Source organism: Uloborus diversus, chromosome 3 (genome assembly GCF_026930045.1).
Source record: "Uloborus diversus isolate 005 chromosome 3, Udiv.v.3.1, whole genome shotgun sequence".
Lineage (NCBI taxonomy): Eukaryota > Metazoa > Arthropoda > Arachnida > Araneae > Uloboridae > Uloborus > Uloborus diversus.
The window spans coordinates 175,989,989-176,014,542 of NC_072733.1; the positions used below are offsets into that span (position 1 = coordinate 175,989,989).

The following is a 24,554-nucleotide window of genomic DNA, read 5'->3' on the forward strand; positions in this document are numbered from 1 at the left end:
CTTATCCGATATTTCCGATCAGTTCTCACTGTCTCATGATCTGTGATGTATTCACTCTGAACGGACAGTGGCGCATACAGGAATTTTGCAAGGGGAGGGTCCAAGATCGAAAGCCTCATTTTCATATTATGACCCAATACGTCGTTAAACATATTGACTTGATTTTGTCGATTCGCGAGAACGGAAAACAGTAAAAAAATAATTGAATAAATAATTAGCATTTTGTAATGAAACATACTTAAACAAATTACCAGAAAGCAAAATAATTTTACGCTTTTACTTTTCTTATAGTTAAGAAATGGATTCAGCAAAGCAAATTCATCGTAGTAAAAGCACACCATATGGTTATAGAAGTTCATAGATTCTCATTTTAATCCATAAATACAAAACTAAAAACATCGTTATTATAGTGTGTTCATTTATAATCACCATACTACTTCTTTTAGGTCATTTGTTGTAGGAAAAGTGCACAATATTTTTGAAAATCTTTTAGCATCACGATTTTATTTTTTCATTTATTAGAACTGAAATTATTGTTATCTTTGTTTGGAAATATTTTACGTACAAAATACATAGAACCGTAATCAATCAGGGAAAAATCAAGACCTATGGGAGGGGTCCGGACCACCTGGACCCCTCCCTGGTGTGCGCCACTGTGAACGGATATATTACGTTTGGTTTACATGAAAATTTTCATTAGTTTGAATACGTACAACACAATTTTAAGGAAAGACGTTTTTAAAATAAAGAGTTTTTTTCTAAAGGGTAAATAGTACCGCTCATGGCCATATGAGGTAGTGAGGAGCAAAGAGGTAAAATTAAAAATTTGGAGATAACCAGTACAAATGGTAGGTGGACCCCTCCTCTGTCTTGGGGCAAGAGATAGTACTAGTAACCCTGGTAGGTGCCGCTGTACAACATGATTTAGAAAAAAATTCAATGAAAGACAACCTAGGATGTAATCTTTATACGATTTTTACTCAAAACTTGAAAATGTCTACTTACACCACTTTGCTTCTCACACCCTCAAATGTATTACGTTTTGTTTTAAAATAAGATTTTTGTTCACTTTTACATAAACGAAATACTCTTAAATGCGGATTTTCAAAGAAGCCACACAGTTTTCAGTGTTTTTTTTTTTTTATTGCGTAGAGCAATTTAAGCTTGCAAATATTTTTGAGAAAGTTAGATCCTTGAAATATCACCTATATATTATGGGCGTTTGCTGCATGCTTGTTTTAAATCAATCTGCCCACTGGTTTGCTTGAATTGAAAAGTTGAATAAGGATTTCTGAAAAAAAATCTTGGTATTTCAGCGGGGGGGGGGGGGAGGTGAAGGGGTGCTGGAGGAACCTTTTTTTTTTTTTTTGGAAAAACACACTAGCAACTTTTTAGGTTTGGAAAACTATAGCCAAACTTTTTTGGATGGGGCCGGCATGAATTTTTTTTCCACATTAAAAGTTTAGGGCCAGTCCGCCCCTGAGCACCCTGTATATAAAATAATGAGTTAAATAAGATTAATGTGAAGAACTGAATAATAATTAATTAATTAAGAAAAAACATAAATAAATAAAAATTTAAAAAAAAAATAAGTAAGTAAAATAATTATAATAAAAAAAAGATAAATAAAACTATGTTCCTTGAAACAGGTATCCCTCTTTCAAGAGAAGGAGGAAAATAAAGTTCATTAGTAAACGGGAATGAAGGTGAGAGAAGGCTGTGAGAATGTTTTGGCTGTCAGTTTTGAGAGGATTTTTCCTTGTATGGTGGGAAGTTGTTAGTGGACAAAGCGAATAGGAAATGCTCTGATGTGCCTATCTCTCCGCATGAGCAAGCCGATGAGTCAGCAAGTGAGAACCTGTGTAGGTAAGACGGAAAGGGACCTTTTCCCGAGAGGAAAACTGTTTCAAATTGGTCCTTAACTCATGGAGTTGGACGGACCAACGGGAAAAATTCAAATACTCTGCGGTCTGTATCCCCTTTTGTCCTGCGGTACTGCCAGTCCTCTATCAGCTGTCTTCATATGTAGGAAAGTAGCGCTGATTTTGGAAGAAGAATGGATGTTGTGTTTGAGAAGTTAACATTGTCCGCTGCCTCCCTGACTAAACCATCAGCCTGATCATTGCCGACGTTGTTCGAGTGTCCCTTCACCCAGTGTAAGTGGACGGACTTGTTGACAAGGAGGAGCCTTTGAATACTGGATGCAATGATATTCTGTTGAAAAGGGTTCCGCAGAGTCTGTAAGGTGGACCGGATGTCTGAAAGGACTCCACCGAGATTGTATGTGACTAATCAACAGCTCTTTCGAGGGCAAATAATTCTGCCTGGAATATGCTGTTATCCTTATGAAGTCTTGTGCTCCACGTAAGGCATATTTTGTTACCTTTGTAATACACATAGGCTGCTGATGTACCCTGTGGGGTGCAGGAGCCATCTGTGTATATTCGTTGATAGACAGGATTAGGTTGCATTTATATTTTAAAAATTTTATATTAGTGTTTTCTTTTTAGCTGCTCCATATACTTGGCTGTGAAATGTTGAATGTTATAAATTGCTATCTTTTGCGCATTGAGTGAAATATAAAATGCTCTAAATGTTCATTTTAAATCAAATTTCCAATACTTTTATTTTAAATTTCAGTATAATGTTTCTCTTGTATGTTAAATTTTCTGAAAGCTTGGTAAGATTGGTTGGAAACTCCGTGTGTTATTAGCCAAGAACGTACAAAAACAATTGGTATTTTTGAAAGAAATGCTCTATCTTCATAAATAGGTGATACTTACTCCAGAGTAGTTGCACATAGTAAGTAAAATAATCTCAGAAATTTACAGCTTTTATATAATGGAAAGTCTTTATTAAGATATCTTTATTAAGATCTTATTCTGATAATCAAAAAAGCTTTTTTGATTCTTTAATTCGTTGTAGGTATCCTACACGCATGAATGATTTAATTTTTACTGGATAATGCCAGCTGAATTGAATGACAAAAGGTTACAAAACATTTAGTCTCTTATTCTTGAGAAATTCCTTAAAATGTGAATTTTTGAAAGTGTCAGAATATTTTTGTTATGTAGTGTACATTACTCAGTTCATAAACACAAGTATTACGTTTGTATAGATACATATTTGCTATTTATTAACGAAATTCAACTGTGATATATTCCAATATAAGGACCCATTGTAATTTTGGTTCATTAATCAGATGATTAATTAATAATTCATTAAATTTATCACCTAAAATAAAAAAAAATACACTAAAAACAATTAAGTGTCTAAGCATTTTTTATCTTATCAATACGTTTTTTCAAATGAGGTTTGATTAATATTGAAGAATAAAAAACCATAGTTTAAAAAATTAAATTCCTAAAAATGAAGCATCTAAAATATTGGAAACTAGCAGTACCGTGCAAAACATTCGCACTTGACAAATATTCAAAAAACCGATTTTTAAAGTAGTTCTTTGAATACAAAATGAATTGCAAAAATATGACTTGTTTATTTTTTGCTGATAGAGGTTAATCTTTTTAAAAATCATGAAACTTTAAAGGTAAGGCATTAAGTATTAAGAGGGATATTGTGATTTATAGTGTTAAAACAAATGTTTTGTTTTGTGATATTAACAACAATAGAACTGTAGCTCAGAATCCTGCAATGAGTTCAGACTAACTATTCATGGAAATTCGGATCAGAATTCTGCTGAAGAAAATAATTTATTAAAACAATAGTTTCCGACTCATGGAGATTCAAACTCATGAACCCCGCATTATTGGCTTGATGCTCTAACTATTTGAGTCGAGGAGTCTCCAGTTTAGAAATTACCAGCATTAAAAAAATGCATAATAAAAATCCGTGTAAATCAGATTTTTAGACAGAACAACTAAAATGTAAATTGTCTCTTTGTTTTTTACTGCTTTGGGCGAAAAATAATCTTTACAAGGTTGACTTACTTATGAAAATTGATAAAATATTGAGGGAGTTATGAAGTTTTCACTTTTTTTTTTTGAAACAGCTGTTTGAAACAATAGTAATGATAATGCACTTAGGAATCATTTTATACTCAGTCTATCTTTACCATCTAAATGTTTATAATTTTTGTGCATAAAACTGGAACAAAGGTAGCCATCTGGTCAGTTGAAATGCATTAAAACATATCACCCTCAGATTTTAATGCATTTCAACTGACAAGATGGCTACCTTTGTTCCAATTTTACATTTTTTGAATAATTACATCTTTACTTATTAAAATCCCTTTTTCTTCTAAGTTAATTTGCATGAAAGCTCATGGGCTCGTGGGGAAAGCTCATGGTTCAGCTCTATACTTCTAACTTTTTTGCAAAATTTTACAAACTAGATGGGAATAAGGTATGAAAATAAGTTCTAAAGGCTGTACGTTAATGCATATCTGTTCAAAACCGAACATAATTTTTATACACAAAAGTTGATTGTTCCAAATTAATTAAAAAATAACTCCTTTTTTAAATCTAGAATTGGTTTTATTTCTGAAACTGTTTACAATAGCACAACAAGGTGTTTACATTACAATAACTACAGATTACTAAGACTTTAAAATAATACTACAAATACTTTTATACAAAGCGTCACAATTGCACAAACTTATAATGGGATAACAGGTGCTTAATGCATTTTCAAACAAAAACAAGAAACTTTAACAAATGAATAAATATCTAGGAATATACTTTAACTAAAGAAATTTCATTTATGAAACATAACTTCCACAGCAAAAAGCTAAAGAAAAACACAGTTATCACAATGCCAAATTAAACTGTCAGTTTTGACTAGATATAAACGCCTGAATTACATGTGTCTACAAATATATTACTGATAACAAATAAAACGCCAAAAGTCTCAAGGTTTTTTTTTTTTTTTAAATGAATCAATGATGACAAATGTTGTTCCATTGTATTCTTTTTTTATAAACCTATGATATCAATTATGCTAGCTGTAATTTGTTAAACAAAAAATCTTAAGGGAGTAAAAGTGCATTGTGAATACATGCGTTTATCATCACTCAATTTGATAATAAATGTGGCAAAAAACTTTGACTATATCATGAAAATAGCATAATATTCTTAAAATAATCATTTTTTTTTAAATTTTAAATCTAGGAAATCAAACAAGTGAGTTAAAACTAATTGGAAACCTATTGCTTCTAATTGGTAAAAATCAATCAAAAGCAACAGGTAGATATAAACCAGAAGAGCATATCATTTTGACTAGGATTACTTCTAACTCACATTAAACTCAAAACCGAAGCATTAACGGAATTGTTACAAGTTTTTTTTGGGGGGGAAAACACATTCAAATTAACAGACTTGTATTTTGTGTAAAGGAACAATTTAAAAAATTATTCCTTTAAATTTTTTTGGACTCCTCCCTCCCTCCAACCCATTTTAGGCCCCAAAATTCTCTGAATTTAAGTTTAGAATGAGAGAAAAAAACATATCATATTAAATAAATGTTGTGTTAGAGATGTTAAAACTTTTCAAAATTTGGTGAACAAAACAAAAATATTTGAAATAAAACCTATCTACATTTGAAAAAAAGAAAAAGAAAAAATTATATTAGATAAAAAAGAAAAAATGAAAAAAAAAGAGGAGGAAAAAGAGAGAACAAATAAAAGGGAAAAAATAAAACAATAAAAGGAAAGAGCAAAAGAAAAAAAATGTAAAAAAAAATATAGGAAAAATAAAACTAAAAACATAACATTATTTTTGACTGCAAGGAAATAAAGTTATGATTTTAGTAACTGAAACTAGGTTTTAACTTAAACTGGGGTTTTATTTTTTTAAGAACGTTTTTAAAAGATAAATAACAAAAATTCTGATGCAGTTTTTAAAAATTTGTCTGAAACAAACATTGGAATAAAAAGAAAACAAAATTGAAAAAGAATGAAATGGAAAAAAAAATGTTCTACACAGAGAAAAGAAAACAGCTAAAAGCCATAACATTATTTTTGACTGCAAGGAAATAAAGTTATGATTTAGGAACTAAAATTAAGTTTTAATTTAAATTGGGGGCTTTTTTTTAAAGGTTTTAAAGGGAAATTTTAAAAAACTGCAGCAGAATTTTTGTTATTTATGTCTAAAACAAACATTAAATAAAAAGAAAAGAAAAAAGGAAAACAACTTTTAAAAAGAAAGAAAAGGAAAAATAAAAAAAATTAAAAAGAAAGAAAAGGAAAAATAAAAAAAATTAAAAAGAAAGAGAAAAATAAATAAAAACAAAGAAAAGAAAACAGAGGTAAAAACATAACTTGATTTCTGACTGAAAGGAAATAAAGTTATGATTTTTAGAAAAGGAAATTAAGTTGCAATCTAAATTAAGATTTTTACTTTTTTACTTATTTGTTGAAAGTTTGATAAGATAAGTTTCAAACATGCTGATGCATTAAAAAAAAAATTATGTCGAATATTGGGGGGGGAAAAAAGGAAAAATCTAAAAATGTAACTTTATTTCTGACTGCAAAGAAATAAAGTTATGATTTTTAGAATGGGAAATTTAATTTTAAATTAAACAGGGGTTTTTAATTTCTTAATGAAGATTGAAAAAAGGCAAGCAACAAAAATGCCTAAAAAATTGCAGTGTTTATTTCAAACCTTCTTATTATGAAGGTTTAAAAAAGATAAGTAGCGAAAATGCTGATGCATTTTCCAAAAATTCAGATTATTTATATATGTATTAGACACCCAAGGGATCAAAAAATAAGCTCTTGTAGATCAAATATTCTGAAATGGAATGAATAACATGAAAAAAAAAAAAGTTAAGTTCAAGGTAAAAGAATATAAGATTTAGTAGCAGAAAACACCATAGGCAAAAAAGCTAAGTTAAACCAAAAGAATTACTTCTTTGTTTAAAGCAAATTAAGAACATTTCCTAAATTTAATACTGAATGAAAGGAGAGCTAAAGAACAATAATTATAATACGTTTCTAATCATCAAACTATTTTCAGTAAAACTGTATCGTTTCTGGTTGAAGTTATAAAAGAAAGTACAATGGATATATATATGTTATGAAGCCTACAATTTAAAGGGTGGAAATTCACAGTGGTTCATTTCAGTGCTATGTTAAATTTTATAATAGTGGCTACAAAGTCTAATACTTCCAGTTCATTAGCTAATAGTGAAAAGTAAAGGCACAAACATTATTAGTTTACCAAACTTCAGTTTAAATGCTTATCAAACAGTATCAATTATTAAGTAAAGTTCTGAACATTCATATGGCATATTAATTGGCATTTATGTACACAAACAATGAGCTGTTTAACATGTTCAAACAAAGTCACAATGCAGAACTTTCTTCCCCTTGCAAAAGGAAAAAGAAAAGAAAGAATGACAAATACGTATTAGCAAAATATTGGGAAAAATCTGAATATTTCACATCTTTCTGTATAAGTTAGTTGTTCTTCATTTTTAAACAAACGAATGTGAGAGCTCCTAAATCAATCATATACATACAAAAATTAGTACCTGCAAATCAGAAGAAAAAGCAGATTGAAGACAAAAATGTTCAATTAATGAATTTTTTTTTTTCCATTTTCTTTTTAAACAAAAAGGTGTACAGAATTTTATTCAAAATGAATTCATACAAATGCAAGTTTTACAATGACAAATATTCATGTATATCTAGTTACATATTTTTGCATCAATTTAAACATGCATACATAAGGCTTCTTATGCAAAGGGTGCTATTTAAGCTTTTTTTAAATGAATTACAAATTAATGAACAAATTAAGAATTTAGGAGAGAAATAGTAGTACACAGGCATATAACAGAATAAATTTTTTTTAACCAGATCTTTTATTAAATATTCTTACACTTGGAGTATTCAGGGGAGAATGTTTACTTTGCTTTATATTGGAAAATCCAACAATATATGAAAACATGTGCTTTTTAAATAAGTAATTTCTGCTAAAATCTTTGTGTTAAACAGGAATAACCTCAAGCTTCATAAGAATGCTTTTAAAAACTAGTGTTTGTAAACAATCAGGATACCATAAAAGATATTACAGTAGGATAGGTTTCTAAAACTACTTTCTTGAAAGCTTAAGGTGAAGTAATTATATTTTTTAAATATTAGGTATGGAAACATGACTGAAATTAATTCATGAATTAACTAAAAGATTCCAAAAGATGAGGTGTACCAAAAACACGATGTACTTGTGAAAAATATACATTTCTGCTTTTTAAACATCTATATAAGGGTAAAAAAGAAAAAAAAAAGATAAAGATAGTTTAAATATTGTTTGTGTACACACAGGGAAAACAAAGACAATTAAAGCAAAAAGGAAACAAATTAATGATGTACATCAAAAAAAAAACCTATGAATAGAATTTTAAACAAATTATAAAGGGTTTTAAGAAAAACAAATACATGGGTGAAAAATTTTTATGTAGAAAATAAAGGCCGAAATTCTCTGAAAATGTTGTATATTAGAAATAACATGAAATAGAATGTCAAAAACGTAACAAGTCAATAGAAGTAATCAAGCAAGGAATATAAACATACAAAACATCAATGAGCAAACATAATAAGAGGATGAAGATGAAACAAATTCTGCTACATGAAAGATATTAAACTAGAAATCAAACAACAGACGAATTTTTAAAACTTATATACATTCATAACACAGTAGGCAATGAAGTTCAGACTCAGGTAACAGCATAAGCATATATTTTTAGCAAATAATAGCTAAAAATTAAATGTGAAAAAAAAAACATATATATATATACCAAAATATCAATGCAATGCAAAAGCAAATAATATTTAAAAAGACCAGAAGAATAAATGACATATGCAAAGATAATTAGTCATAAATTTAAAAACAGCAACAGAAAATGAAATAGTCATGATTGAAAGAACAATCATGAATTTAAAATATTTTACATACAAGGATATATTGGCAATTCAATATTATTAATAAAGTATACAATATTATGATGCTAAAGTAACAAAGAGCAAACATAGCAGTAATATAACTCAAATCTCAGCTTAAGTGGAAAGTAGACAGTGACTGGAAACTTTTGGAGGAAACGTGACTTCGAATTTGCAACATAAAGAATTATAGCTCAATGTATCAATAACTAAAATAATACAACAAAGTATTTTAAAAATCAAACCTTACAAAGAAAACTTGTTTCAAAACGAAACAAAAACATAGCATTGCACTAAAAATAAAAAAATATTAACACAGTGTACAAACACATTAATGAAGCAATTAAACATAATATATAAGCATAGCAAAGTGATAGTAAACATAAGGCAGTCATGAATTTATACAATTGCAAATATGAGATGCAAGCAACATTCAAATATAAACAAATACAATAAGCAATATGCACAAAGAACAATGGGTTTATCAAAGCAAAAAGCAAAAAAGAAGTTGAACATATCTACAAAGGAAACAAAAACATAGCATTGCACTGAAAAGAAAAAAAAATATTAACACAATGTACAAACACATTAATGAAGCAATTAAACATAATATATAAGCATAGCAAAGTGATAATAAACATAGGGCAGTCATGAATTTATACAATTGCACATATGAGACACAAGCAACATCCAAATATAAACAAATAAAATAAGCAATATGCATGAAGAACAATGGGTTTATCAAAGCAAAAAGCAAAAAAGAAGTTTAACATATATACAAAGGAAATACCACATAGTCATAAATAAGTAGCATTTTACCGAGACCATGGGTGCCCATAATGAGAAGCAAAGTGGGGTTGAGGCTACTAGATATTAGAACTGCCATTTTTTTTTAATTGAACAAAATATTTACTTAAATATTTTAGTAAACTTAATCTGCCCTGAATTTGTTTTTCAAATTATAAGAATTTTTCAAATAACATATTTCCTCCTACAATCTAAGGAAAACAAAATATGAATCATCAAAAATTGTAAAGCTCATCTAAATAGAAAAACTGAAAATCTCATAACCAATCTTTCTGTTATTATTTTTATGTAAAAAGAAGAAAGTAAAAAAGTTTTCATTAAGTTAAAGCCTTAAAACATAAACATTTTTTCAGCTCCTTTCCCCTAAAATTACACATATGGGCACTTATAATTGAAACAGTCAAAAAGGGCATCACACGTAATAAATAACAAAAGAAATACAACCACAATTCTCATTGTTTGTAATGTCACAGAACTGTACTTATGGTTGGTTTTTATACCTAATAAACATAGTCCAAATATGTGTTTTGCCATATTTATGCTTCAAGTTCACCAAAGCCTTTATCATTTTACTAGGACATTCATTTAAAAATTACCTTGCATGTAAAAATATATAACATGAATACCTGAGTGTAAAAGTACAATAAATTATAAAATGAACATCAATCAAAAACCAAAACATAATGTATAAAGTTATTAACATTATAGAAGTAAAATAAAAGTGTAAAATAAATATATCACAGTTAATATGAATTACACTTTTTTAAGTTTCCAATTATTTTGGAACCAATCCACGAGGAACAGGATACTTTTCGACATCTGTCTTTGCTTTGACTTGCCTTGAATGTGGAGTTGATGTTCGAGTCCTAATAATAAAAATGCTAGAAGTTAGCAACAATTAAAAAAGACGATTACAATTTTTTTCATTATCTTTCACAAGAAAAAAAACTAACATATAGGAAAATGGTTTTTTAGTACTACAATACATATATTTCATTTTCTAAATATTGCTAGACTTGTTATTTTCCACTTAAATAAAAAAAACCTCTTATTTGTTATGCATAATGGTGGAGTAAAATACAGGGTGAACTTTTTCTCACCAACAACTAATGGAATAGGGTTAAAAATTGTTGTTTAGGTCCCTCAATGTAAGTTTAAAATTTGAACACATTGAAGCCCTTTATCTCTCTAATTCGAAATGCTACACAATGTGTGTATTATCACATTAGAGTAGATAGAAAGACATGAATTTTTGAGTTTCATAGTGCCTGCGTTTCAAAAGTTGCCTTTTAGTATCAATAAATTCCCATTAAAATTTTAACATTATAGGATAAATCTTTATGTTCCCAATAGGCCTCAAAAAATCTGACACAAAGTTGGACCCTTTTTCAATTTTCTATAAGAGCTTAAAATTGGGAAATATAGTTGTAGTACAAGCTATACACAAGGGCTGGACAAAACTATGCAAACAACTTACCACACCCAAAGAGAAAATATGTTTACATGCTGTATTAATAACTAATGCTGCATAATTAATTGATATAGGAACCTTTTATTTAAAACAGGATCTTCTGAAAATGGATAAATAGTTATTCTATACTTGATAATGGAATTTCAGTTCTTCCGGCAATTTAGCAGAAAGTTCAGAAAATTATGATGGTGACAAACAGCAATGTCCTACATTTCTCTCAAATGTAGACTCATACAATTCATAGCATTAATGTGTCCTAGCAGAGTAATGATGGAGCCCACAGAAAATCACTATATGACTGGAAAAACCATTATAAAATCCCCATAATGATTCACTCATGACAACAAGCAATTAGTCTGGAATGACTTTATCTGGTGTAAAACCAGACAGGAGTGAGATACAGTGAGGAACAAGACTTATCTTACCAAGTCACTGTATTTCCTTGCTTAAAAGCCTATTCTTGCTGACCTAAACACCATCTTTTTATGTTAAAAGCATTACCAAATTTGATGTTTACGATGATCCCGTCTAACTTCTTTTGTGTGCTCACAAAGTCTGTGAACATGACATTCACTTCAACAGAAATTTTTCTGGTCGAAATTGTTTTGCCATAATCATCTTTAATGATGATCTGTCACCATTATTTAACATACAATTTTGTCCATGCTGTGATAGTGGATGATAACTTTTTGCTTCGTAACTATACAAGATTAACTTTTGATGCAGTAGCTCTTAAAACCCTAAGCACATTGGATATCTTGCTTACAAAAGAAACCATCAGACAAACTCTAACTTAACCATGTTTGAAGTCTGTAAGCTGAGATTTGATTTAATTCCACATTCAAGAAATTAAGTCTGTCAATGACGAACCTGTGTAGAGTATTTACAACACAGTACAGATAGTGTTATTTGGCAAAAATTTAGCTCTATCAACACATTTTACAAGAAAGAACATTTCTTTGCAAGCAACCATTTAAAAATGTGTTTCCATATTTTTGTCTGACCCCTGTACATATGAGGGGCAAGTAAAACACACTAACAAACTATTGGATAAGGAACACAAGTGCATACAAACCTTCTCCAATTTTTCCCCTGGAGACTGTCTGGACTAAAGGGACAGTCTGAATTTGGATCAGAGCTAGTATCCACAGTTTGACTGCAATATAAACAGAAAACAATAAACATTGGCGAGTTATATTTCATAGCATACAAGGAAAAGTAAGAAATCTATTCATATAAATAACTCAGCTATCAAGCACCACTATTACTCAGCTATTGAGAACACTAAGAAAACAAATAAAAAAAAAGTTGATTTACATAGATTAAAGTTACATCTACTGAAAGAAATTTCTGATTAGGGGTGTATTCATATTAAAATAAATACTGACTTTGAAATTTTGATTTGATTGATCTGTTTTTGATCAAAAATTTATAGAAAAACGGAAATTTTCCGAAGGTAGAGGAGGGGGGAGGGCAATTTCCGTCCTGACCCTCTCAAATGGCACACATGTCCCCCTCCCAGGAAGGAAAACCTTTAAAAAGTGTGAATATAACTCTAGAAAGAACTTGCAACAAACAAGTCTATGTATTCCCGAATTTAAAGCCCATTTGCACCTAAAAACCATTTACTCGTAAACTGATATATACAAGTAGCTAATATATAACTTACCACTAAAAAAATTATTTAAGGCATTTAACCAGCAGAAAAAAAAAAAAAAACTATTGAATAAATACCGCTCTTACCCTATTTGTATGGGGGTTCTATGTTCTTTAGTTCATTAAATTTGTCCAGATTCTAATTTGAATGATGCAGTGTATCATGCAGAACAAATGCGTCAATTTGTTTCAATTTTCAAAAAATAACTTTCTTAAATATGACTTGGTACTGCTAGCAATGAATGAAACAACTGTAATGTAGTTTATACAAGAAAAAAAAACTGAATACATATGAGTCTTTTTTTTTTTGTTCATGGAAAGATAAACAGGTGTTTTTTTTTTCTCCTCTTACTCCAATTGTTAGCTAGTGAAAGCTATAGCATACATACATGGTATATAAAATGTTTTTTTCAAATTGCTCAAGAATCTATTGAATACTTTCCTAGCTAAGAAACTTAATTTTTGAGTCTTTTCATTGACCCCTGACCTGAACCTGACATGCTACTAAACCACATTTTATCTGACAAGTCGGAAAATAAGAGAATTCCTAGCATACTCATCATCCTTGCTTTTCTGGCATATCAACAGATGTACGGGAACAGACTGTACTAAATTCTTTTTTGAAGCAATGTTGCCTACATTTATCAAAATTGAAGAGGAAATTCATTCTTTGGTAAAAGTCATCAAGAGATAAAAGTAAAGGAAAAAATGACCAGAAAAATTAACAAAATAAAAGAACTGAATTAATAAATGAAGACATTGTATTTTAAACAAAAACTAAATGATTTTGAAATAATGTTGTGCATGTTTGGTGCATAAAAATAATGATTTTTATCATTACAAAAAGAACAAAATTATATTTACTTACACATGAAACACTGCAGTAGAGAGTAGGTTACTAACAGCTTCTCTAGCATAAGGATCTATATCTGGTTCATAATGATCAATTGTACGCGTTCTGGGCATTGCAAAGTCAGCAACTGCTATATTTTCAGACTAGTGGAAGAAACATAAAACATAAAAACATATTACTAAACAAACAAATGTAGTAATGAACAATTAGAGTATACAGTCGACCCATGTTTCAGGCAGGTTTATTTAACACAGCTTTGATTATACACGGTTTCACAATTTAAGATTTTAAATCTATTTTGTTTTACATCGATGAACTTTGATTTTACGTAGTTGTAGCATTGAAAACAGATATAATCTTCCCCTCTTTTAAAATCCAAAATCCTGAGATTGCAGATAACATGCATTGAACTGCATTTGGGAGGACTAATAAACAAGCTTAGGCCACAGAAAGCATTTGCAAAGCTTTTTCTCAAAAGTAAATTTATTAAACTCACACAATTCAAAGCTCACTATAAGAAGAGCTTTTAGAAGTGACAAAGGAGGATCAAACCGACAACATCAATACTGACTTGATGACACACAACCAGCTCTTTTTTTAATAAACATTAAGTTTATTCATGTTTTTTTATGCATGCTGTGCATACAGTGGTAGACAAAATAATAATGGTGAAAGAAAAATCCCCAAATCTTGGCTCCATTAAGTCCGAAAGTTGTGAAAATTTTATGACTGGAAAGTATCGGTAAAGGAAACTTACTCCTATTGGAAAAACATAGGAATTTCATATTCATAGAATGAAGTTTGAAATGAGGGATCCATGTTATATGTAAAAAGTTATAAGCACAAGTGTTGTTTCTAATCCCACTTGGCAGATAAAACATCTAAGTCCATAAACCTGTGCATTTTCAGTCCCTATAAAATAGCAGAATGGTTAGAGTATAGCTAGCTCTTATCACAGCTGATGCAGGGAAAAATATGGGCAGGAGTGGCTTGATTCAAAATGCATCTAGGACATAGAGGAGAAAACTTTAAGACCAGCCACATGTCCTTGTGTTCATGTTTGTCCACTTTGTAGCCTGGCCGGAACCATTTGATTTCCAATAAGGACAAGCAGATTTGTGTGGTCAAAAAGCAAAATTTGCACTTCTTTTGTTCTGCATAATGCACTGTATAACGATAAAAATACTTCGTAAGCAATTGGGCGAGTCACATTCTATTTTCAGTCATGTCGTTAGGTACTAAAATTACAGAGTTTGAGAAAAGGAAAGTGTTTGCTTGAAAAACTTAACAACTTATTAGTTGTAAAATAACAACAAATCTGAATAGATAAAGAACGGTCATTTTGAGCTTTCTCAAAAATCCCGGCCAATAAGGACCACAAAGATGAACAGGTAGGAAGTCTTCAGTTTCTGTAGGTGTAAAACATATGATAAGACGAGCTTCCTCAAAAACAAACATCAAGAGATATTAGATAGGAATTCAAGTTATGATGCCGTTCTCCAACTGTTCAACATGTTTTACAAAAAAAGACAATAAGTTTAATGATGTGAAACTAATGTCATGATCAACTTTTAAAAAAGCTCACAAGAGACCAACCTAGGGTTAAGCATGCCAAACATTGTCATGGATAAAAAGTCGGATAATATAATGTTTTCCAAAAAGAAAAAGTTTAATTAGGATGGACTAGATGGCTTTTGCTGTTTCTGGTGCGATCTCTGTGAAGGGTATAAAATCTCAAAAGCGTTAATTTAAAGGAGGCTCATTAATGATATGAGGAAGTTTCGCAACCGACGGAAAACATACCATACGTGTATAAAGTTAAATTGCTGAGTTTTTAACTCTATTTTATTACTTTATTTGTACTTTATACACGTTGTTGTCATTTTTACTCAACCAACATACAGGCAGGCAGCGAGGAAGAACAAGCATTCTTCGTAAAATAAACAACAATCAGTCGGCGTACGGTCTTGATCAAGCAGTGAATCCTACTGTAAAAATATTGAGGTTCAGTGCATTGGTGTTAAGGGGGAAAAAACCACAGATAATCTGCAGCTGTGTATAATCCGCACCTCATAAACTTTGCCTTCCTTAGCAGATAATCCGCAGATTATATGCAGGAAAATACGGTATATAAAAGAGAGTTGTACCTTGGGACAATGCTAATTTTTAAGAATATATTTTTAGCAGCCATGTTTTTGTAATTTCTAATAGTAACCTTCACCACTAAATGGTGCTATAGTAAAAATCAGCATCAAATGACTAAAATTGATGATTCTGTGAGAGAAAGAAAATTTCATGACTCCAAAGTAAATATTTTCTTCATTTTTATTTCATTATCTGTCTTTGTATTTGTTAAACTATCAACTGAATTTTATTTTGTTATAAAAGAGAAGTACTTTAAATATTTTGGTTATGAGAAAACAATGACAGTGCATCTAGTGTGACCACCATTTTGGTTCTTTTTAAAACCATGTGGTGATTGTACCTCTGGACAGCCAAACATATTGTACCTTAGGACACGTTCCAAGGTACAACATATGCATGGTTCTTAATAATTAAGATATGTTTAGGAACAAGGAAAAATGTTCTAATTGGATGTAGTCTTTTAAACAGATTTAATGGTAGATAACAATTCATAATTAATTATTCATTTTTCAGGATTTAATTCATTACCATGAAAAAAAAATTTTTTTTTTTTTGTTTTTGTTTTTTGGTGCAAAATTGGTTCAAGTATATGACTGTTTCCTGAACCATGAAGACATTCCTACAGTACAACAGGATGTGTCTCAACTTACAACACCTTATTGTACCTTGGGACAGCTTGGACTCTTATTTTAAATAGCTGGCAATATTTTATTTTTAAATTTTCCAAATTTTAAAAAAATAGAAATATGTTGGGGTATTTTAATGTTACTTTTAGATGTTAAAATTGATTCAAATAATTGGCATTAAAAATTAAACTATGAAAAGTGTCCCAAGGTACAACACACTCCCCTATATATATATTTGACTGTAAAATCAATGTCTACATGATATATTAAACCCACTCATGATGTTTTTTCAAACTATTTCAAAAAAACTAATAACTGGGATTGGAAAGGGTTTTAAAAAAGATATGGTATTTAGGGAACTATTGAGTTTTGTCAAAATGGGGGCTAACTTGCAGTTTTTGAAGAATCATTACTTAATTCCAAAAAATAAAGTTATTTTTTACACAAATTAGCTACTTTATTAAGTAACGTTAAACAAATAGAAAATTATACGGCTACCAATTTTTTTTCCACTCATTTAAAATTTTATGGAATGACCCAAGATTTATTATATATTTAAAACAGGTCACACTGCAAGGCAAAAAAAAACCCTTAAATACTTTTGACACAATTTTTGCTGATTCTTATGCAAAATGACTCCCTAAATTGAAATACAACCACCATTCCTCCTATCACGTCCCATTTCGGAAACAGAACCCCCCAATTTTTCTTTAGTTTTTGATAGTTTTGTAGCCATAGCCAATATATTTGTTTGGAGAGGAAGGAAGCATTATATAAATTATTAACATTCTCCTGAGGAGCTAAAGAGGGGGCAAAGTTTAAAAGCATGAATATTTGGAGCAAATTAAGAGACTAGGAAGGAGTATTCCCCCTAAAATATTTTTAAATCATCAAAACTAATATTTTTTTCTAGGGGTAGGCATTACAACTTTTTCAATTATGTTTCAGTGTAGAAGCAGAGTATCAGACTCATTTCTATGACTCCTATGTTAGAAAACGATTTTAATCTGTAAAAACATCTTTTGGAATCATTGCATGTTGCATAGTCAGAGTCATATTGCAAATCTTTGGTAAAGAAATAACTTCCTGTATTATTCAACTTACATTCACAGATATCATTAAGATTAAAAATGAACTTTAGTATGCTTATACAGTAGCATTAATATATATATTTATATTTCTGAGGATGTACAGCCTCCATTATTTATCCCTTTTTGATGTATTGAAAAACAATGGGGCGGAGCATCCTCAAAAGTATATACAGTAAAACCCCTAGTAATGAGCACCCCTCTTATGTGGATAGTTTTTAATTCCCCACAGTAAGGCATTGAGCCTAATGTATTAGAAACCTCTCTTGTAGGAACACCCTCAAATACAAATATAGCTACTTTTTTAGAAGCCAATTACATAGATCTTTCCTTTTTTGCAGACAACTGAATTCAGGAATAAAAAAATAGATTTCCAGAATAATATAATTAAGCATTGGAAAGTTCGATAAATTTATAAAGTTGATGAAACCAAAATGTTTTATAGAGTTCGGCAGGATAAGACTCAATTTTAAAGGACAGATAGCTCTGCTCTCTGGTGAGAAATTCTCTAAAGACATTTAACAATTTTTTTCAGAGCAACATGGATGGCATGAAATTGAAACCTGTTGTCATCCGAAATGCAGCCAGACTCCATCCAGTGCTTTAAAGATCTAAATTTAAAGCATTTACCAGTTGGCTGGTATGCAAATTACAGAACCTGGATGAATGACAACCAGTGAAACAGTATTATGTCAGATTGGCTTGTGATTTTGGATAAAATGTTTGCTGGAGAAAAGGGGCATGTTGTTTTCTTTTGGATCAATGCAACTTAATTTCATACACATTTGTAAACAATATAGATACCATCTTCTTGTTAGCAAAAACAATGTTGAAATATCAGCATATGGATGAAGAAATATGGTCTTTACATTTCTTTAGATTGCTAGATTTAAAGCATTTAAGAAATAAGACAAAAAAATCTTGAACTAGTTGCAAATTGTTCAAAACAGTACATGTTTTGCATGCAATCAGATGTGTAAAGTAGGTTTGGAGAGGTTAAAACTGGACCAATAACAAGTTGCTTTCATCCCATTGGATTTAAAAAAAAATATATGTCAGAATGGAAAATTTTGTGACAATGATGAATCCGAAAGTTTACATTCGTTACAGTCCATACAGTAAGGTTTAGAAATGCAAATTGATGTAACATAAACTGATAAAATAGCATTTATTATTATATATACAGTAGACCCTTGTTTTATGTGGGGGTTACCTTCCACGGAAATACCGTGTAAATTGAGACCTAATAGTAGTGTTAAAACAGGAGATAGGTTCTGTAAATTAAAAAAATAATTCATTCTATTGATGACTAATTGTATAATAAGTTTAAGAGTCATTTTTTTAAAAAGCTGGACAACATGAATGGGGGCCTGATAGTTGACACCTTTAATTTTCCTGAAACTTGCAGGATATTTTTCTTGTATTATGATAAGAAAAAGTGAAGCTTCTTTCCTCTCTAATTTGACTTGTTGGGCCTTGAGTGAAGGTCAAAGTTTAGGGTCGTGAGAAAAATATATGATTGCTTTGCTTCAAAAGCAATGAGTGAACCAATCCAATTCTTTTAAATAAGGATACTTCTTGATACTAGGTACATTCTAGGATAAATATTTTGGTGACTCACTCATGGCTTTGAGGGCAAAAGTCAATTGAAAATGCAATTTTTTAAACTTTTTTTGCCTTGTTTGGGCCCGGATGTCTGCTAAGGCCGTGAGTAACCCTTGGAAATAAGTATATGATTATTTACTCACCACAGTATAGTACTAAGAAAAATATCAAATAGCTTTTGTTTCTCATGGCTTTAGTAGTTAAACGGTCTCAAAGTTGATGATTTTTATAAAATAGCCAAGTTTAGAGGTCAATAACTTTGATCGTGACGGGTCAACAACTTTGAGACATAACCCTAGTTATAGTCCAAGTGGTGTAGTTTAAATTTCAAGTTAGAAACCCATGGTAACTGATCAACTTTTTTAATTACAGGGTCTCAAAGTTGATAATTTCAAACAACAAGAATCAAAGTTTTTGGTCAATTACTCTATAAGGCCTGAGTCAATAACCTTGAGCAAGAGTTGTAATTATGCTCTACATAGTGTAGTTTTAGACTGTCAGAAAACATGAGATCTAATCATCTTACTCAATTAAGCGATCTCAAAAATGATGATTTCAATGTAAAAGAGTTTTTTCTAGAGTTTATATGAGTGCTACTGAAAATCTTATGAGCTCAAACTCACATAAATACAAGAACGAATCAACAGCCAAATGTACTTTAATAAATTTTTCCGTAACCTTGACCACAACATGGCAGTTCTCCTCTAAAAGCTGATCTGCCATTTTGGAGATCCCAGATCCTCAGAATTTCGATCTCAGAAGCTGAAAATTTGCATAGGTTAGTTTCAAAGACATCTCTACTCCTCTATAAAATTTCATCCCATTGGGGGATGATCGAGCAGGGACAGTTTTAAAAATTTAAGTCAGTTGAGGTGGAATTACTCTGATATAACATTGTGACAATTCACATGCATCTTTTATTATTTTTGACTTTATAATGACCATAAATCAATGCTATATTTTAGAAAGAGGATTGCAATTGGGTAAGAGATTGAGTTCATAATTACAGTAGAATTTGCATATACACTATTTAGTAATTAAACTTTTATAAATAAACAAATTTATTAAATTTGGCTCAAAAGTAAAATCATAAATACAAAGTAAAAAAAAAAAACACACACACACACACACAGGTTTGTTAGACAATAAAATAAAATAATAGTTTAAAAAACTAAAAACAACACATTTTAGCAGCAAAATGAACTAAAAAGTCGAAAATAATCTTTGGATGACAAGTATATAAAGTAATTGACCAAACACTAAATTTTACTGTAATAGAAAAAAAAGCGTGGGGGGCTGCCTATTTACATTTTTGCATGGATAACAAGTGGAAGAAATATAAGACAACTGATAAGAAGACCCCACGCTTTTTTTCTATAACAGTAAAATTAAGTGTTTGGTTAGTTACTTTATTTACTTGTCACCAAAAGATTATTTTTAACTTTTTAATTCATTTTGCTACTAAAGCATGTTTTTTTAGGTTTTTAAACTATTATTTTATTTTTTACTTTTTAGTTCATTTTGCTACAAAAGCGTGTTTTTTTTTTAGTTTTTTAATTATAATGGAATGTATTTTAGTATTCTACAGCATTATTTGCATCAGACATTTTGAATGCTTTCTGGTAAATTCATGTGCATACATTGTTACACTCCACAGCTCTGATTTGTACGTTGCAAGTAATTCTAATAAGCCACTGGTTATTTGTCCAAAGGAAAGTTGGACCCACAAACATACAAGTTAAGCTAATAAAAGCGTGTTAATTAGAATAAACTATTAACTTATCTTTAATAAATTAATTTGATTATAGAATATTGCACTGTCATCAGGTCTGAGGTTGCATTCCAAATTTTAAAAGAATCCAAGCACAAAAAGTGGGCGAAAATTGAGTTGCAAGATTATAAATTTAATTTCGATGTAGATGGGATTAGAACGCACGCCCAATGATTCCCGGAGGTGGACATCAGGGAAGACCCGCGCCTTAGATTGCTCGGCTACGAACGCTCATAAAGTGGTGGAATGTACTAACAGTAATAAGCCAATAGCTCTTAGTCCAAAGGAGAGTTACAAACATACAAGTGAAGCTAATAAAAGCGTGTTAAAAAGATGCGGGTGAAATGTGCATGATGTTTATATCAGAGTCAATGTTCGAGCTCAACTATCGGTAACCTGGGTCCCAGGGACGCATTAATGAAATAGATTTGGGTCCTTTGGTGGAAAAAATGAGTCCCTTAAATTTTAAACAAATTAAAATCTTAGCGTACAAATGAATACTCCAAAAATATTAATACTAAGGGGGTCAATGTTCGAGCTCAACTATCGGTAACCTGGGTCCCAGGGACGCATTAATGAAATAGATTTGGGTCCTTTGGTGGAAAAAATGAGTCCCTTAAATTTTAAACAAATTAAAATCTTAGCGTACAAATGAATACTCCAAAAATATTAATACTAAGGGGGGGGGGGAAGGCATGAAATAAAATAAATTGGTTAATTTTGCCCTAATTTTTTGTGATTAACATTGTAAAATTATTTTCAAATAATATACTTGCAAGACTTAGTTATGTGAGAAACTATTTGGTCAGTTACAATGAGATTAACTTAAACAAGGATTTTACCATAAAATAAAAAACACGTGACTCTGATTGATCAAGCAAAAAGCACTCTCTTAACCTTTGTTTTCCTGGAAATTTTTCTTTGTAAAAAAAGCGAACAGCCCACCCCCCTCCCAAATATCATTGGCAATTACATAGTATGAAAAAAAAAATTGCAAGCGAATGAACGCAACGCAAAAATTGCGATTGCAAAAACGAAACATTTTCTCATATGAGGCAGTGAAAAGCAAAAGGATGCAAGTGGACTATTTTAAGTTTCGAGTAACACGCGTTAAAGATCAGATCCTAGGTAGGCTTTCATTGAAATTTTTTTTCTAAATCATGCTGTACAGTAGCACCTACCAGGGCTACTAGTACAATATCTTGCCCCAAGACAGAGGAGAGGCTCACCTGCCATTTGTACTGGTTATCTCCAAATTTTAATTTTGCCACTTGCATCCCTTGGCTTTTCACTACCTCATGAGTGTGAAAATTGCTCATTTGCAATCTTAAACCAGTATATTTGACTTTATTTTGACTCTTTCAAAATATCTGGTTTGGCGGTTTTCAAGGGGGAAAGGTTGGGAACCGCTGATCTAAAGAATATTTTAGAGGGGGGGTTGATCACCCCCACGAATCTCTAATATGATCTAAATATTCATGCTTTTGAACTTGCACCTCCCCCACGAATGTTCATGGTAAAAGCAATTGCTTCCTTCCCCTCCAAGAAAACAAAAATACTATGAATTTTATGTAACAAAAAATGTAGGGACACCATTTCCGAAAAGTGGGAGGTGATGGAGGCAAATGGTGGTCATATTTGGATTTAGTGGGTCATTTAACATAAGATTCAGCAAGAATTATGTCAGAAGCATTTTAAAGGCTTTTTTTTTTACACAGCGGTATTATAACTGATATAAGAGTACAATCATATCAAATATGAACACATGTGTCTATAAGTTGATACTAACTGAACATACTAATAGCCATTGCTTGGAGCAACTGCATGTGTGTAGTCCAATTTCAGGAATATTATTAGAAGTAACTTTTTCAATGAGCATGGTAATGGATTTAGTACAGTCATGAAAATATAAGCACACAAATTAACACAGTATATTTCACTGCAAAAGAGGTGAAAAAAATTACCTTAAATCTGGGATTAGGTGACAATTTATTCATCTTTGCAGCAAAACTTGTTGTTGGTCTTCTGAATTGGTTAGCTGAAGTTGGTCGTTCAGCTGGATTGAAATGAGAGTAACTCCTAATCGGAAACAAATGTACAAGTTTCAAACAGGAGAAAAAACAAGAAAAATATTCAGAAGTTATTATATTGTATAAATATAAATATGCATTCCGGTTGAATTTGATAATTATAACTGTTTCAAAACGTTTTCTCACAGTCTCCATTATTTGATACCATAGAAAAAAAAGGCAAGTTGTAATTAATTGAAATCTTAGTCCAGCATAATTCTGATTCAAGATGTTGATGAGCATTTTGTCAATCTTGGCACCAGATTTTCTATGAGGTTATAATGTATGAGTTTGAAGTAAGGTAATTCTGCAAGCAAGAACATGTCTATATATATATTAGAAGATATGTAGGCAAAATTGTGGCTGAAATTTTCAACGGTCTGACACAAATAGATTTTCACAGACTACTGGGTAATTCCCTGACACTTTGTATTCCTGAGTAAACATACATCTTGAGTCGAGAGCATTACATTTTTATGGTGCTAACCGAATATTTCAGACCATAATTAATGTTGTAAATATGGAAGCACCAATAAGCAAATTGGCCCTTGAGCGATTATAGTTTAATTGTCAGAAGATAATTAGCTGATTACCAATTAATTGGAGGCATATTAATTGTAACAATAATGATTTTTAATGCTAAAATTTCTACACCAGTTTTAATTTTAATTGTTTTAATTATTTTTCAAGTTACAATTTTGATTTCTCAGAAATAATTAATAGCCAGTTTTTCTGTGACTAATGATCTATTTTTCTCCATTTTCATGCTTTTTTTAAAAACTATTTAAAAAATGTACTCAAATTCTGTTAGTCAATTTTGTTATTGTAAATAAAATAACATTATGTTAAATATACACAAAAATTTAAATATTTAGTTAGTTGCACTTGATCAGTAGACAAGACACTATTAGTTTAGTTTTTTTTTTAATTAGTAGTCACTTAATTCAGGACTTTAATTTTTCGTAACCACATGATGCAACCTTAAAACACTATGGTATAGGTGGAATGGTTGAAAAAGATTTCTGAAGTAACTTTTTTTTTCTTCTCTATTTTGAGCAAACATCTTGTACACATGCATACAGCATTGCAACATTTTTTATGTGTCGATACTATTCTCCTTTAGCATAATGATTTCAGATAACATTAAAATGTTTATGGAGGGTGAAAGTCATGAATTAAATGGCAACTATTAGTTAAAAAATACATTTAAAATAAAAAAGGACTCCTAAATTTGCCTGCTGGCAACTAATCTTTACAAATTTTCATGTAAAGTCAACATAATGTAATTTTATTAATAACAGTATGAAAGTTGAACCCTGTAAAGCACAATAATGTCAACAAGCAGTGTATTTCAAAAAAAAAAAAAAACAGCTGATGTGTGCATCACATGACTTTCTTTTACTTCAATTTAAAGATAATAGCGCTTCGGAGTGAGCAAAAAAAAAACACTTTAAAAACTTTCATTCCAAATCTGTAGCCAACCGAAGCAAATAAAACGTTTTATACAGATAAATTTTCAAAATATTGGCAGTTTTAATGTGATTCAATGGTTAACTCTCTAAATATGGCC

At 30.5% G+C, this 24,554-nt stretch overlaps 1 protein-coding gene across 1 annotated transcript in view; it reads right to left on the bottom strand.

The window, feature by feature from the left end:
* Positions 1-10,475: 10,475 nt before the first annotated feature.
* The window catches only part of LOC129218388 (kinesin-like protein KIF3B), a 73,669-nt gene continuing 59,590 nt past the window's right edge, over positions 10,476-24,554 (bottom strand). Inside the window, exons 21-24 of the mRNA XM_054852634.1 lie at positions 22,880-22,994; positions 13,696-13,823; positions 12,247-12,327; positions 10,476-10,566 (exon numbers count right to left, since the gene is read on the bottom strand). Of these exons, the coding sequence (XP_054708609.1) occupies positions 10,476-10,566; positions 12,247-12,327; positions 13,696-13,823; positions 22,880-22,994 (415 nt within the window). The remainder of the gene's footprint in view (positions 10,567-12,246; positions 12,328-13,695; positions 13,824-22,879; positions 22,995-24,554) is intronic.